The 13,268-nt window shown below is 39.5% G+C and overlaps 1 protein-coding gene across 1 annotated transcript; it reads left to right on the top strand.

Annotated features, from left to right (window-relative positions):
• The first annotated feature begins 853 nt into the window (after nt 1–853).
• On the top strand, nt 854–10,661 carry LOC146321014 (alpha-N-acetylgalactosaminidase-like). Its single transcript, XM_084725999.1, has 9 exons — nt 854–1,001; nt 1,647–1,803; nt 4,967–5,107; nt 5,932–6,143; nt 6,268–6,362; nt 6,735–6,896; nt 8,595–8,792; nt 9,351–9,491; nt 9,978–10,661. The coding sequence occupies exons 2-9, from the start codon at nt 1,649–1,651 to the stop codon at nt 10,191–10,193; spliced, it is 1,320 nt and encodes a 439-aa protein (XP_084582125.1). The 5' UTR covers nt 854–1,001; nt 1,647–1,648; the 3' UTR covers nt 10,194–10,661.
• Nucleotides 10,662–13,268: the final 2,607 nt, after the last annotated feature.

Here is a 13,268-nt window from a genome sequence, read left to right as displayed (position 1 = left end):
TCTTCTTTAAAGTTTTGCACCATAATTGAGGATGTATTGTGTGAATGTAAAGAATAAAATATTGTGATTTTAAGGTTTTACTGATGATTTTAAGGCTCATAATAGCCTCGCTCCCTCATGTATCACTGACCTGTTGGTACCTTACACTCCAGGATGTACCTTGAGATCCTCAGACAGAGGTCTGTTGTCTGTTCCACAGGCCCGGCTGAAAACTAAAGGGGACAGGGCGTTTTCAGTCAGGGCCCCGAGGATCTGGAACAATCTGCCAGAGGAAATCAGGTCAGCCGAGTCAGTAATCTCTCTTAAATCCCTTCTGAAATTTTATTGGAGAGTCTTTCCTGATTTGAATGTGAGTTTCAACGTTTTTATTTCTGAAAATGTTTTGATTTTCCTGTTTTTGCCATTTTACACAGAGCTTTATTATCTGTTTTATTTTGCTGCCTTTGTGAGGTTCTTTGTAATGTGAATTTTGTGTGCTATAAATAAAGATTATTATTATTATTATTGTTATCATTATTATTATTATTAAAATAGATATACTATCTAGAGGCAACAATTTACCATAGAGGGATATGAAATATCTCTCCAAATATTGTCAGTACCACTCATTCTCATTTTATGATTTTATGTATTATTACAGCAGCTACATCAGCACACAAACATATTATTTGTTGAAATCATGGTCATTATGTGTTTATTTATATGAGCAGTCCCTCACAACAACAAACAACAACAGAAATATTGCATATAAATTAGTAAAAACATGAACAACATGCAGCACAACACATCAGCCAGGCTGCACCACTTCACTGCCTCTGCAACCTGTTTCCTGTTTGATCACATGACTCAGAACGGTCACATGACAACTCAGCCTACCTTACCAGGAAGAGACAGACGTGCAGCTGAGGCTCAATCCAGGAAGAAGAGCAGACAGTCATGTGCCTGCCATAAAAACACTGATACCAGATCAGCTGAATGCAACTGAAGCTTCAGGTGAGCAGGTAGGAGAGCGTTTTTTTACTCATGCTTCTTCTTCTGTAATCTTGAATAGACATAGACACAGAAGTGCTGCTGTGTGTGTGTGTGTGTGTGTGTGTGTGTGTGTGTGTGTGTGTGTGTGTGTGTGTGTGTGTGTGTTTTGGTAAACATGCTCTCAGCTGCTCAAGTATTCTTTGTCTTTCTCAGTTCTGTTCTGGCCAACATACAGTGTTACACTGTCCATGTAGTGATAATGAGGCAGGACTTAAAGAGGAGTGATGGTGACTGAAGCTGATAATGAAGTAACTACAAGTCAAACCAGTGAAGCTGCTGGAACTTGTTGTATCTGTCTGGATTAATCTGTTCCTTCTTCCTCCCTCTTCTTGTTGTGCCCTAAAATGATCTGTGACAGTACCGACTGGCCACATGGTGGAGCTATAACCAACCAAGCCGACATTTTAAATTTTGTCCAAATCTGTTTGGACAGACACTCAGAAATCCAAACTGACTGAGGCTGGTGTGCATGTCTTCAGAAGATAGGTCCAAGCTTGGCTTGCAGCATGTTTACAGTTCTCATTTTAGTGTATTATTTATTTTCCTATGTTTGTAAGTCTGTGTATGTGAGTGAGTGTTAGGTAAATCTTTAATTTGGACATTTCTTCTTTTAGACATGGGGCCCTTGGCAATGATTCAGCTCCTGGCCCTGATCTCGCTGACTGTGGCCCTGGACGACGGACTGCTGAAGACTCCACCTATGGGATGGATGGCCTGGGAACGCTTTCGCTGTGATATTGACTGTAAAAACGACCCAGAGAACTGCATCAGGTATGATCAGCTGGGGAGTATCTCTGATTTAGATTTCTGTGTGTAATTTGAGCAAAGATCCTGAAGGCTTAATCATTAACATGAGAAGAGACTGAGAGACCAATCAGTGTCCACCAATTACTGAGAGCGGTGACAAAAACAACACAGTCAGAGAAGATTGTAGGAAACCACACACTGAGGTAGTTCTGCTTCTGCAGTAAAAACCTGTCAAACTTTGTGCTAAAGTGCCTGAGGAGTGTGCAGATTTCTCAGACGTAGGTGTAAACCCTTTTAAAAGCGAACAGTAAATTTTGTCACCATTTTGCTGCTGAAGAAGTTTCACATGATGATGTGAGTGAAAACTTCTCTGTATGACTGCGGGCAAGTAGTTTCACAATACAGAGGGAAGTGAAATATTTACACAGAGATACTGAGTTTAGTGAGATAAAAAAAAGTCTAACAACCAATACACAATTATATAAATCCTCCTGCTGATTTCCTAAGCCCTGTGTGGAAATATTGTCATGAAGTGTGCCAGATTTCAAAAGAGTCAGACTTGTGAGCACTGAATTACAGTCATGTAGATTTATTATGTTGCTGTGAAGCCACCTATTTGCTCAGAGTTAGAAGCTGAGAGCATCTGCTTTATCTCAAGATCGAGACAGATTTTTTTCATTATCTCAGGATAACAAAACTGGGTCATTCCTGAACTATCACAATTTTTGTGTCCTTGGCAGATAACACACAAAAAACCCCACATATCTTACTTTTTATTTTTGTCACATTTACTTGACACCAAAAGAAACATATACAAATTAAATGTCAAATCATTCATTATTTTTATTATATAAAAAATGGCCTTTTATGTATGATTTTTGCTATATTTCCTTTGTCCTAAGGCCAGATTTTGGACATTCAACCCTGCTGAATTTTAAAATTGAATACTGATTGTAAACATAAATGACACACACACACACAAAAAACATTTTTTTGAAATGTGTCGTGATGTAAGACGTATTAGTATTTTATGCATTTTTTCATAAAAAGAACACCTGTCCCTTGGGGTCACTGTCATGTCCACCACACTGGGTAAAATGCATATTCATGGAGGTGTTTGTAGGGTTTGTGTACTTGGTGACCACAGCGTCAGTCATCTGACAGGGGAGCACATGGCCAGAGGAGAGAGTCAGCTCCATGGAGGGAACTGAAAATGGAAGAAATCAGGCTAAACCTTTGTTAAAGCAAGAGTATGTTTATAGGCTGTCATTTTCAAGCAGCTTATAGGTCATTTGAATGTCAAAAGAATACAGTGATGAACATCTCATATTATGTATTTTGTGTATATTTAATGCTAACTCTGAAACACACATTATTATGCTAATATATCAGCAGATATTTTAAAAAATGAGACAAAATGTCATTTCCACAACAGTCATTTCTGTCACATTTTCTAATGTGATGGAAAAGACATACTGTGATGGAAATGACAATGCCAGTGTTATAAATGTATTTCATTTGGCTTACATAACTACAAATATTTTATGTTAAATTAAAAAGTTAAATAAATGTTCTTGACCATGAAGGAAGGAAGGATAACAAGAAAACCTTGGTCCACATGCAGGTTTACATACTGTGAGAGTTCATGGGCTGTACAGAGACATACCAGTATTAAAATGCAGGTACAGCACCACCACCCAGTAAATGCTCAAGGTGAATGCAAACCCCTATTTGTAAGATTATGTTTTGTAAAATATTGTTCCCTTGAAAAGTTTGATTTCATTTAGTTTCACATTCTGTTTTAAAAAGTAAACTTAAAATTAAAATTACAATCATTTGAACTGAAAACTTTAAAACTTTGTAAAAATGAGTTTCAATTTGACTTCATTTTGAAGTTCAACTCATAGATCATAATATTAGTTTCAAATAGTTGCCTTTTAAAGAGATGCGATGGTTAAAAATATCAATCAGTGTTTCCATATAGAGCATAGAATGACGTCCTTAAACATCTTGTTCCTACCTAAAGATATTCAGTTTATTGTAATAAAGTAAAGGAACCAGAAAATATTCACATTTAAGCTGAAATCATTTAATTTTTACTTATTTTCTGAAAAAATTACTCAACCCAATCATAGCACATATTTTTAAGTAAAAATTATAAAACCCAGGCATAAAAGGCAGAAATTGGTGCAGTGATATATGTATAAATATGGATTGGACCAAAGGAATGTAGGAATAGAAAAAAATGTTTAATTTCTTTGCCTCACAACTGTTTTGATTTGAGTGAAAACATAAGGTTCGTTTTGTGATAAACCGGCACATGGTGGTGCTATTCAGGCAGAAAAGTGTGACCAGCTATTGCAGCATATGTGCTAAAATGCATCCATGCGTGCATGCATTCACACACACACACTGAACCACTTGATCTCCTTGGATAAAGTATAACAAGTGGAATTAAGTCACACTAGTTGAGAAAGAACTCTTTCCAAAGTCCAGTGTCACCTGCGGCAAATGTTTCGTAGAATGAATGGAAGGGGGTGTAGCTGAAGTAGGGACAGGGGACAGGGCTAACAGGCACCACTGAACACTCTGCTGAGAGCAATGATGCCTCACACAACATTGTATGAGAAACAGTTCATGAGTTATGAATGGGGGCGTGGCTAAAGTGTACATCACTAATGATAAAGAACTACTATGACTCTACTCAAGAGGCTCTATGACAAATGGTGCCTATGTTTGGTTGTGTTTCATTTAGAAGTTTTGCACCTTTTTGTTACAGGACACTGCCAGTTTAGCCAGTTGATCAAACAGATTAATTGATTGAAACAGTTGATCAGCTGTCCTCTGGCTTATGACTAACCTCTCCACAAAATCGTGTGTGAAGTCTGTGAATCCATTTGGAAGTTACGTGCCTTTTTGAAAAAAGCCACTCCCATTGACACTCTACCTTGTAGCCAGTTGGCATGAACACAAACACACATCTTCACATACACACACACACACACACACCTGACCAATATCCAAATTTCAGCCTTGTAAGGCGAAGACCATGGCCTCTAGGGTGAGGAATTTTTGTGGACTGACTAATAGAGCAACCTACAAAACTGCTGGTCACAGCTAAAAAATGTCTTTCAAAATATATCTGAATGTTTCATGCATGTGTCTCCTGTCTCCCTCACGTCCACAGGGAGGAGCTGTTCAGAGACATGGCTGACCGGCTGGCTGAGGACGGCTGGAAGGAGCTGGGCTATGAGTATGTGATGATAGATGACTGCTGGATGTCCATGCTGAGAGATGCACAAGGGAGACTACAGCCTGACCCCTCCAGGTTGGTCCGCTTCCCTCAGCATGTCTGTGCAGTCGTTTGTCCACAAATCTGAAGAATTCCAGACAGTCTGAGTTCCACCAGCCAGTTTGTATTCGTGGCCAAATCTGATAGGTGTAGATGATCACTGAGAGCAGACTGGCTGGCCCCCTCACACTCACTCAATTGATAGACCATCTGTCTACAGTTGGCATAGTGTTGGGGGATTGAACAAATAGATCATCTATCTACAAGTACGTTACTAGTTGTTTTTTTACTAGGGTTTTTTGGTCATTTTATGTTACTAGTTTGATGGTGTGCAGAGTGATAGATGCTGCTCCATGATGCACTTAGTGGCACAGTGCACACTCACTGAGCCAGAGGACAAGTGAGAGCCTGTCGAGCCAGACTGTTTTCACATCTAACGCAGTGAATTAAGGATTAATTTCCGTGGCTCAAGCAAACACTGTACTTTTGCCCATAATACTGGGGATCATTCTCGATGTGAAATCAACCATCAACGGTGACTTCTTTTTGAGACATTACATTACGTACTTATTTTAACCAAGTAGTTTTGTTGTCTGAAGTAGTTTTTGTGCCTTTATTTTGAAAGTCTACCCGGATGTTACATATTTATTATTTATGGCTTACTTGGCTGCACAGCCTTGCACATGCAAAACTGGCAGTAGAGGAATACCTACAGTGTCATAGTTTGTAGTGTAAGACCACAGTCCAAGCTGCAGTATTTGACGAGTTGGCAGTGAGACCATCTTGGACATGAATGTAGTGTGGTAAAACCAATATGGATGTAGTCACTTTCTTAAATCTGTGTGCCTGCTTTCTTCCAGGTTCCCAGGGGGCATTGCAAAACTGGCAAGGTATATCCACGATCGTGGACTGAAGCTGGGCATCTATGCAGACATGGGGACTCACACATGCATGGGATACCCTGGCACCACGCTGGATAAAATCGAGATTGATGCCCAGACCTTTGCTAGCTGGGGGGTGGACTATTTGAAGTTTGACGGCTGTTGGTCAAATCCTGCGGAACAAATGCTGGGTAAGAGTATCTCCTAAACTGTTTAAGTTCATGGAATAAAGTCAACGAAAACCTAAAATTCTTTAATGCAAGAAGCCACAAGAGATGATGGACTATCCATTGCAAATGTTGTTGTGCCACACAGGTTATCCTCTGATGTCCAAGGCTTTGAATGCTACAGGCAGACCTATAGCCTACTCCTGTAGTTGGCCTGCCTATCTGGGAGGACTTCCACCTAATGTGAGTGTCATCACTACATCACTGTCAAACCAAGCTGTTGTGTTTGGGATATGGATAGAACTGTGCCAGCATTCTGAAACAAGACTGGACAAGGACAATTTCTGCACTGAAACTAGAAAATTCCTGAAACAAGTGTATTTGTACTGAAAAATTTTTAAGATAAGCAGCATGGCTCTGTGAATGGAAATGTTGTGATATTTTTGTTTGTGAATATCCTCAGTCATCCAGGTCATGGTCATCCAAGGATTGAATCGAGAGCAACTGGACTTAGTTGTTTCAAGAATCTAAAACCAAGTCCAGCTGCTCTTGGTTCAATCCCTGGTGGATAGTTTTGTTAGCACTGGTTAAAGTCTGTTTCCCTGCTGCCGTCAGGTGAACTACACCCTGCTGGGAGATATTTGTCACTTGTGGAGGAATTACGGTGATATTCAGGACTCATGGGACAGTGTGCAAGCCATCATTGAGTGGTTCTCTGACAACCAGGATTATCTGCAGCCGGCTGCGGGGCCTGGGCGATGGAATGACCCTGACATGGTAAGATGGATTTGTCTTCATTATTGATCCTCTTCCTTAGACACTATTACACAATAGCATCATTGAAGCAATCACAACTCTAACTGCTGTCTCTCAGGCTGTATTCACACCTAAAGCTACCTGATTTCAAACAACAGTAAACTTGCATACAGACGTCATGTGACACACAGTTACAGCCTCGGAACCAGATGAATCTGCTGAGCTCATGTTTTCATTTGCCCTGTCAGATTCATCTTCACCCCCCTACCATTCAGACATCAGCCTTGGATCTGCTCAGGCCAATCACAACTGTTTATTTAATATAGGGAGGGGCTCTATATGATTATTGACAGAGGATTGTCCATATATGAAAAGTCACATGTCACATGTTTCACCGTTGATAGGTTGTGTCCAGTCAGCAGGTCTGTCCGGTGCAACACCTCACCCTTCTGAAACTCTGATCAAACTGTTAAACAAGACTGTGTTACTAAATGACTTCTTTCTTGCCTCAAATATTTTCAAGGACATATTTTAATGCAATGTCTCTTGGCCTTTGGTGATGTCCATTTTTTAAGGACACAAAATCCAAATGCCAGGGCAGCAGGGCCATCGAAATAAAACTAAAAAGTCCATGGAAATAATGAATTTAACTTGAGGGTTAAGGACAATTGTATTTTTATATTTTATATTTACTATATATATACTATTTATAAATAATGACTTAGTATGTCAAAATAAGAAGAAAAGTTTCTCATTATAATGGCTTAAAGGGCCTCCTTTTTTCCATCACATTAGTGGAATTGGACAACAGCAGAATGACACAGGAGACAAGCTTATATAATGCGGATCCAACTGTTTGTCAGTCTGCAGTGTAAACCATAGTCTTGTAGATTAATGTTATGCTTCATAATCAAACAAAGTTTTTATTACATTAACACTTTTATGTGCTCCCTTTCTTGTGTTTGTCCACATGAGCACTTTGTCTCATGGTCTGCATCACACTTAAACCACCCAGTTTTTCAGTGGTTCACCAGGCTCGAAGTCTAACCACCCCTGGTCATGTATGCAACTTGTCACTTGATGCTGCAGAGGAGCAGTGCAGACAGGGCACCGTGACCTCAGATAGTTTTTTGAGGGGGCCAAACTGGGGGGGGATGGTGAAATTCGTGGCCACCGTGAAATTCCTGCCCTGGTTTTAGGTCACGTTTCATTGCTGATTGGTTGTAAATCAAATCAAATCAAATCAAATTTTATTGATATAGCCCAATATCACAGATTAGAATTTGATTTAGGAGGCTTTTTCCACCCACCGTGTGACACCGCTGTCCTGTAGACACTCTGAAGAGAAAGGAAAAACTCCCCCAGAAAACTTATCAAATCTAAACCTTTCAGTTCATTTTCAAAGGCTAGCATTTTTGTATTTTGGGCTCAAACTCCCTAACTGTAAGCAAACCTTGAGTCGTATACAGAAGTCATTTGACACACAGGTGGCTTATTTTTTGGACATGTAACTGTCTAGGCCTTCTATCCACACTGAGCTGCTGTGTGTCATATAAATATAGAGCTTTTCAGAAGTGTCTTGTGTAAATGGTGATGTTTGCGTGGCAGTAATGTTAATGAACCTCTCACGCTCCTCTGTGCCTTACTGTATAACCATTGCAGAGGATGATTTCTTTAACATCTCCTCATCCCTCTCATACCTCTGACATGTGTCCTCAGCTCATCATTGGAAACTTTGGTCTCAGTGTGGACCAGGCTCGCTCTCAGATGGCACTGTGGGCTATCATGGCTGCTCCTCTCATCATGTCCAATGACCTGCGAAACCTGGAAAGCAACATGAGGGCTATCCTGCAAAACAAAGTGCTCATCGCCATCAACCAGGACCCCATGGGTATCCAGGGAAGACGCCTGCTGCAGGTCATCATTATTACTGAGTCATCAGTTTATGTACAGTGAGCAAACAACAGTAATACACTGATGTGAACGGTGTCAAATGTCAACTGTGAGGTTTGAGGATCTGGAGTAACAGTTTGGCATTATTAAAATCAATGAATGAATCTGCAGCATTTTGTCCGAGCTGCTCATAAATACACCAAAAAGATGGCTGATAGATGAGACTCATTCCCAGGATGCCAAATATGACATTTTTAGATGGTGAAGTGCCTCAAGCCCAACTAGATAATGAGAAAATAAGGAAATACAGACTTTAGACTTTTTTTTTTTCAGGAGAATGTTGTTTATTATGCGACACAAGGCAATTCAAGGTGCTTTACAGAACTTAAAAAAACATTAAAATAAAAACATTAAAGGAACATTAAAACTGCGTTTCAGATCATTGAAAACAAAAGCTAAAAGCAGGACAATAAATAGTTTAAAACATTACAGAAAATGCATTTAAAAAGCAAACATAAAGCAAAAGAAACAGCAGACAAATATATCATATTTACTTTGCTAATTTTGTGTGTTGTTGCACAGGAGAAGAGTCATATTGAAGTCTTCTGGAGGCCTCTGTCTCAGTCAGCCAGCGCTCTAGTGTTCCTGAGTCGGCGGACAGACATGCCCTTCCTCTACCGCACCTCTCTGGCTAAACTCAACTATGGTGCCGGCAACTATCAGGTTTGGACACACTCAGATCTGTCAGAAACATCTCTATACTGTATAGCTAGTACAAGTACCCCCAAATAACTACTTAATTACAGTAGTTGTAATTAGTTATTTCCACCCCTGACTATATATTTAATCTGTAGCTGCTCAAGAATGAAAAATCAATTTCAGTGTATACAGACAATAACGTATCATATCATGTAATATGACAAATATTTACACATTTATATATGTGGTTTTGCTTTTCGTTGTTGACATGGTTTTCTCCCACACACACGTCAACCTACAGCTCTGAAAGTTTGGATTCTTTGAAAGTAGACAATTTTTTTGACAGCTGAAACATCTCGTAAAGAAAATAAAGAGAAAAGACTGAATGAGATCTGTATAAATACATACGTGTGATGTTGAACACATGATTTGATAAAACAAGGCTCACGTCCTCTGAAGTGTGTTACCTTGTGATTATCAGCATTAATCATGCTCTCTTCTTGCTTTCAGGCCTACGATGTGTTCACTGGCTCGACAGTGACGGGGCTGAACGCCATCACAGAGTTCACGCTGTCCATCAACCCCTCAGGTGTGGTCATGTGGTACGTCTACCCAGAACAAAAGACCAAGAAGACTGACACACCCCGCTACCAGTACAAGAAGACCTCACACCTCAGATTTCACAAAGCTGAACCTGGCCATCGTTCCTTCACTGGGGTTTTGTAGAATCATTTAAAGCACTGACAGGCTGAATGAAAGCCAGATATGTTTTGGAATAAGGTATTTTTTTAATGAAACCAAAGATAGAATTCTTTAATTTGTGTTTTTTAAATGCTTTAGAAGTGCCTTTGTGTAACAATTTTTGTCAAAATTTTGTTAAAATATTATAAATTCTACTTGTGCCACAAGTTACAGGGATATGGACCTGAGGATCTGACCAGGTTTCTTCTGTGAATCACTTGAGGGAAAAGAAAACACCTGTTGATCTGGGGAAAAAGAAATCAATTTCCCTTTTTTGTGTTTTTTATCTTTGTCAGTTTCACATGAAATATCTGATATGTTTTTCAAGAGTAATGCAGAGGGAAGCACAGCACTGAAGCAGTTTGAAGTAGTTGAGCTGAGAATGGTGAATAGTTTGATGAAATGTTTGTTAAAGTCAAAATGGTGACACAATTAAATAATCCATGAATCATCTGAATAGAGTATCAAGTAACAAGCTGATATCAGGCTGTTGCCATGAAGGTACACCAATAGAGTGACACAATAAATAGGAACCTGAAAGATCATATTGAGAATGAAACATGGAATAAAAATGAGAAAACTTCCACAACCTGTCTCTGATGGACTGATGGACTTTCTGCCTCAAACATTTAATCAGTACAGAAATGAGTTTAACTGGTGAATGAAACACACACAGACATTACATTAAAACAAGATCCATATTGCAATAATTCTCAATAGTTTGGTGCTATATGGATGAAATGTCTCATGTGTGAATGGTGATTTTAGTATGATGTTTTCTTCACTAGCTAAGCTTGGCTCTGTTCTCTGTACATGGATAAACAAGTTACACAAATAAGAAAGTTGACAATTTGATGAGAGTCTGGACTTTTGAGTCTTTGAAGTTGGTTTAATTTCTATCTGGATCTGTTGTCAGAGTAACAATCAGGGCTTGAAATTCATTTTTTTCCCTTAAGTACATTAGGTTGTACATAATTACATACATTGTAACAGTACAATTATTAAGACACTTTCATACACTGCACATTAGGAGACATGTAGGAAAACTGTACTGATAATGACCGATATGGCACAGCTTGATTAGCACATTTAGCACAGATATTATGACAGCCGATTTGTATACAAACTACATATTAGCATTTTTATAGTCAGTGTTTGTGACCATTTATACACCATTTGTGCAACATGTAATCTGACATGGCAGATGGTTTGTCACACAGAGCCATCTGGGAAGCAGTCCCTAGAAACTGTTTGGAAAAGGGCAGACACTTTAAAAAAATACTTGGAGGTGACTGGATGAAACATCTGTCATGTATAACATGGGATCATTTCAACCAGTCAGATCAACTCACTGATCTGAAGCTGGTCAGAAGTAGGGCAAAAACATAATTTCCACTAATAAAAGCCTTCAGTGTCGTTCTTTGCTCTTCTTTCAATTAAGAAATACTCTCCAGTTCTGACATAACTGAGGCTGTCACGGTATCTATGCTAACATCTTCAGGAGCTGCCATTGTTTGTTCAAGACAAGTCATTTCCATAGACACTTCTCGCTGTCAGTGCACCTGAAACCACGCCTGTAGCTGCCAGTAGTCCCTCCTAGAACCCTGATTGGCTCACACCTCACACCTCACCAGGCTCCAAGCTATGCACACACAAACAGATAGCTTGGAGTCTGGCAAGACTGATTCTCACGTGATCTCGTGAATCCAGCTGCCTCACAATTTTATGCAGCGTGTGGGGAGAATACTAATATCTGCACGAATTCAAAGTTATAGGCATGGGGGAATGCATATGAAGGCTGAACTGTTATTAGATGATTTGAAAAATACAGAGTTGGCTGTCCTCAGGTCTGCTGCTGCTATCTTGATGGATATAACTTCTCTGAATACAAAAATACAACAAAATGTAACACTGTTTATTGTTCAAAAAGTTACTACATGTGTAAACATGTAGTAGAGGTAGTTGTGATATGGGGTGCTGAGGACAGCTCTGATAATTCTGTGTTTTTCTTTTTTCCTTTAATACCAACCACAATGTGATGACATCTGTGTTCTTTGAATGCACTCCCTCTCAGCTCTGTCTTTTCTATTTCTCTTGTTCTCTGCGGTGTCCTGGCAAGGAAAATGGCCAGAAAACGTAATCATTAACATCCAGTATGTGTTTCATCCTTCAGAACTCTATGTGAGATTACAGACTCTCACCACTGAGGGGCAGTGTAGACTGAAAAGTGCCATCAGACATCTGGACTCCTTCTTTCTTGACAGGATGAGGTCTGCTGCCTCCACCTTCAGCCCAGAGCCATGAAGGTCGTGGTGGAGACTGGGTCAAGTGTGTTTGGATTGTGTGTGTAAGCCTGTTTAGGCTTCTTGTCAGATAACAGTGAGCTGAGCCTTCTTAATCTATAGGCTGCTGGGCTCTCACAGGCTGTGGATCAGTTGGAATGTAAATTGGGTTAAGTGTGAGGTGAGTTTTTCAGTGGAGTCATGATAAATGAAATAAAAATAAAACTTTCTGACCTCTAACAATGATCACTGAAACATTGTGAATATGCTTTATCTGGAGGCGCCTCTCTAGCATGATGTTTTGATGTGACATTGAAGTGACAAATTTAAAGACTGAGAAAGTCTTCATATGCAGGGGATGGATAGATGATTAGATGGTTGAATGGATGGGCCAAACAAACACAGGACTGGGTTCATGTCCTATGTGCAACCAAGATTTAAGAGTGATTTCTTTTCAAGATGCTACGCAAATTATAAAACTTAGGTTTTCGACATTGCTTTTGTGTGTGGGGTGTGTGCATGATCACTGGACTTACTACAGGATACCACTAATGCTACTGGACAGATCCAAACTAATGTTTTGTGTGCACCATGCTGACTGTATGCTGAAGGACCTCTGTAGTCCTTTTTTATGACTATTATGCTTTTATGTTGTTATGGCTTGAGACTTTATGTTTTCAGGTCATTCTAGTTTTGTGAACGTGATCTCAAGAACACCCTTGAAACTTGACACAAAAGTTAACTTGATCTCAAGGATGAACTGATTAGGTCAAAGGTC

The sequence above is a fragment of the Lutjanus erythropterus genome, chromosome 9 (genome assembly GCF_056507025.1).
Source record: "Lutjanus erythropterus isolate fLutEry1 chromosome 9, fLutEry1.hap2, whole genome shotgun sequence".
Classification (NCBI taxonomy): domain Eukaryota; kingdom Metazoa; phylum Chordata; class Actinopteri; order Lutjaniformes; family Lutjanidae; genus Lutjanus; species Lutjanus erythropterus.
This window is presented reverse-complemented; position numbering and strand designations above follow the sequence as displayed.

What these genes read in the sequence shown, in the direction of transcription:
- LOC146321014 (XM_084725999.1), top strand. Translation starts at nt 1,649, where the DNA reads ATGGGGCCCTTGGCAATGATTCAGCTCCTGGCCCTGATCTCGCTGACT. An exon ending in CTACAGCCTGACCCCTCCAG is followed by an intron (nt 5,108 to 5,931) that starts GTTGGTCCGCTT and finishes GCTTTCTTCCAG; the next exon opens with GTTCCCAGGGGGCATTGCAA. An exon ending in AGGGAAGACGCCTGCTGCAG is followed by an intron (nt 8,793 to 9,350) that starts GTCATCATTATT and finishes GTTGTTGCACAG; the next exon opens with GAGAAGAGTCATATTGAAGT.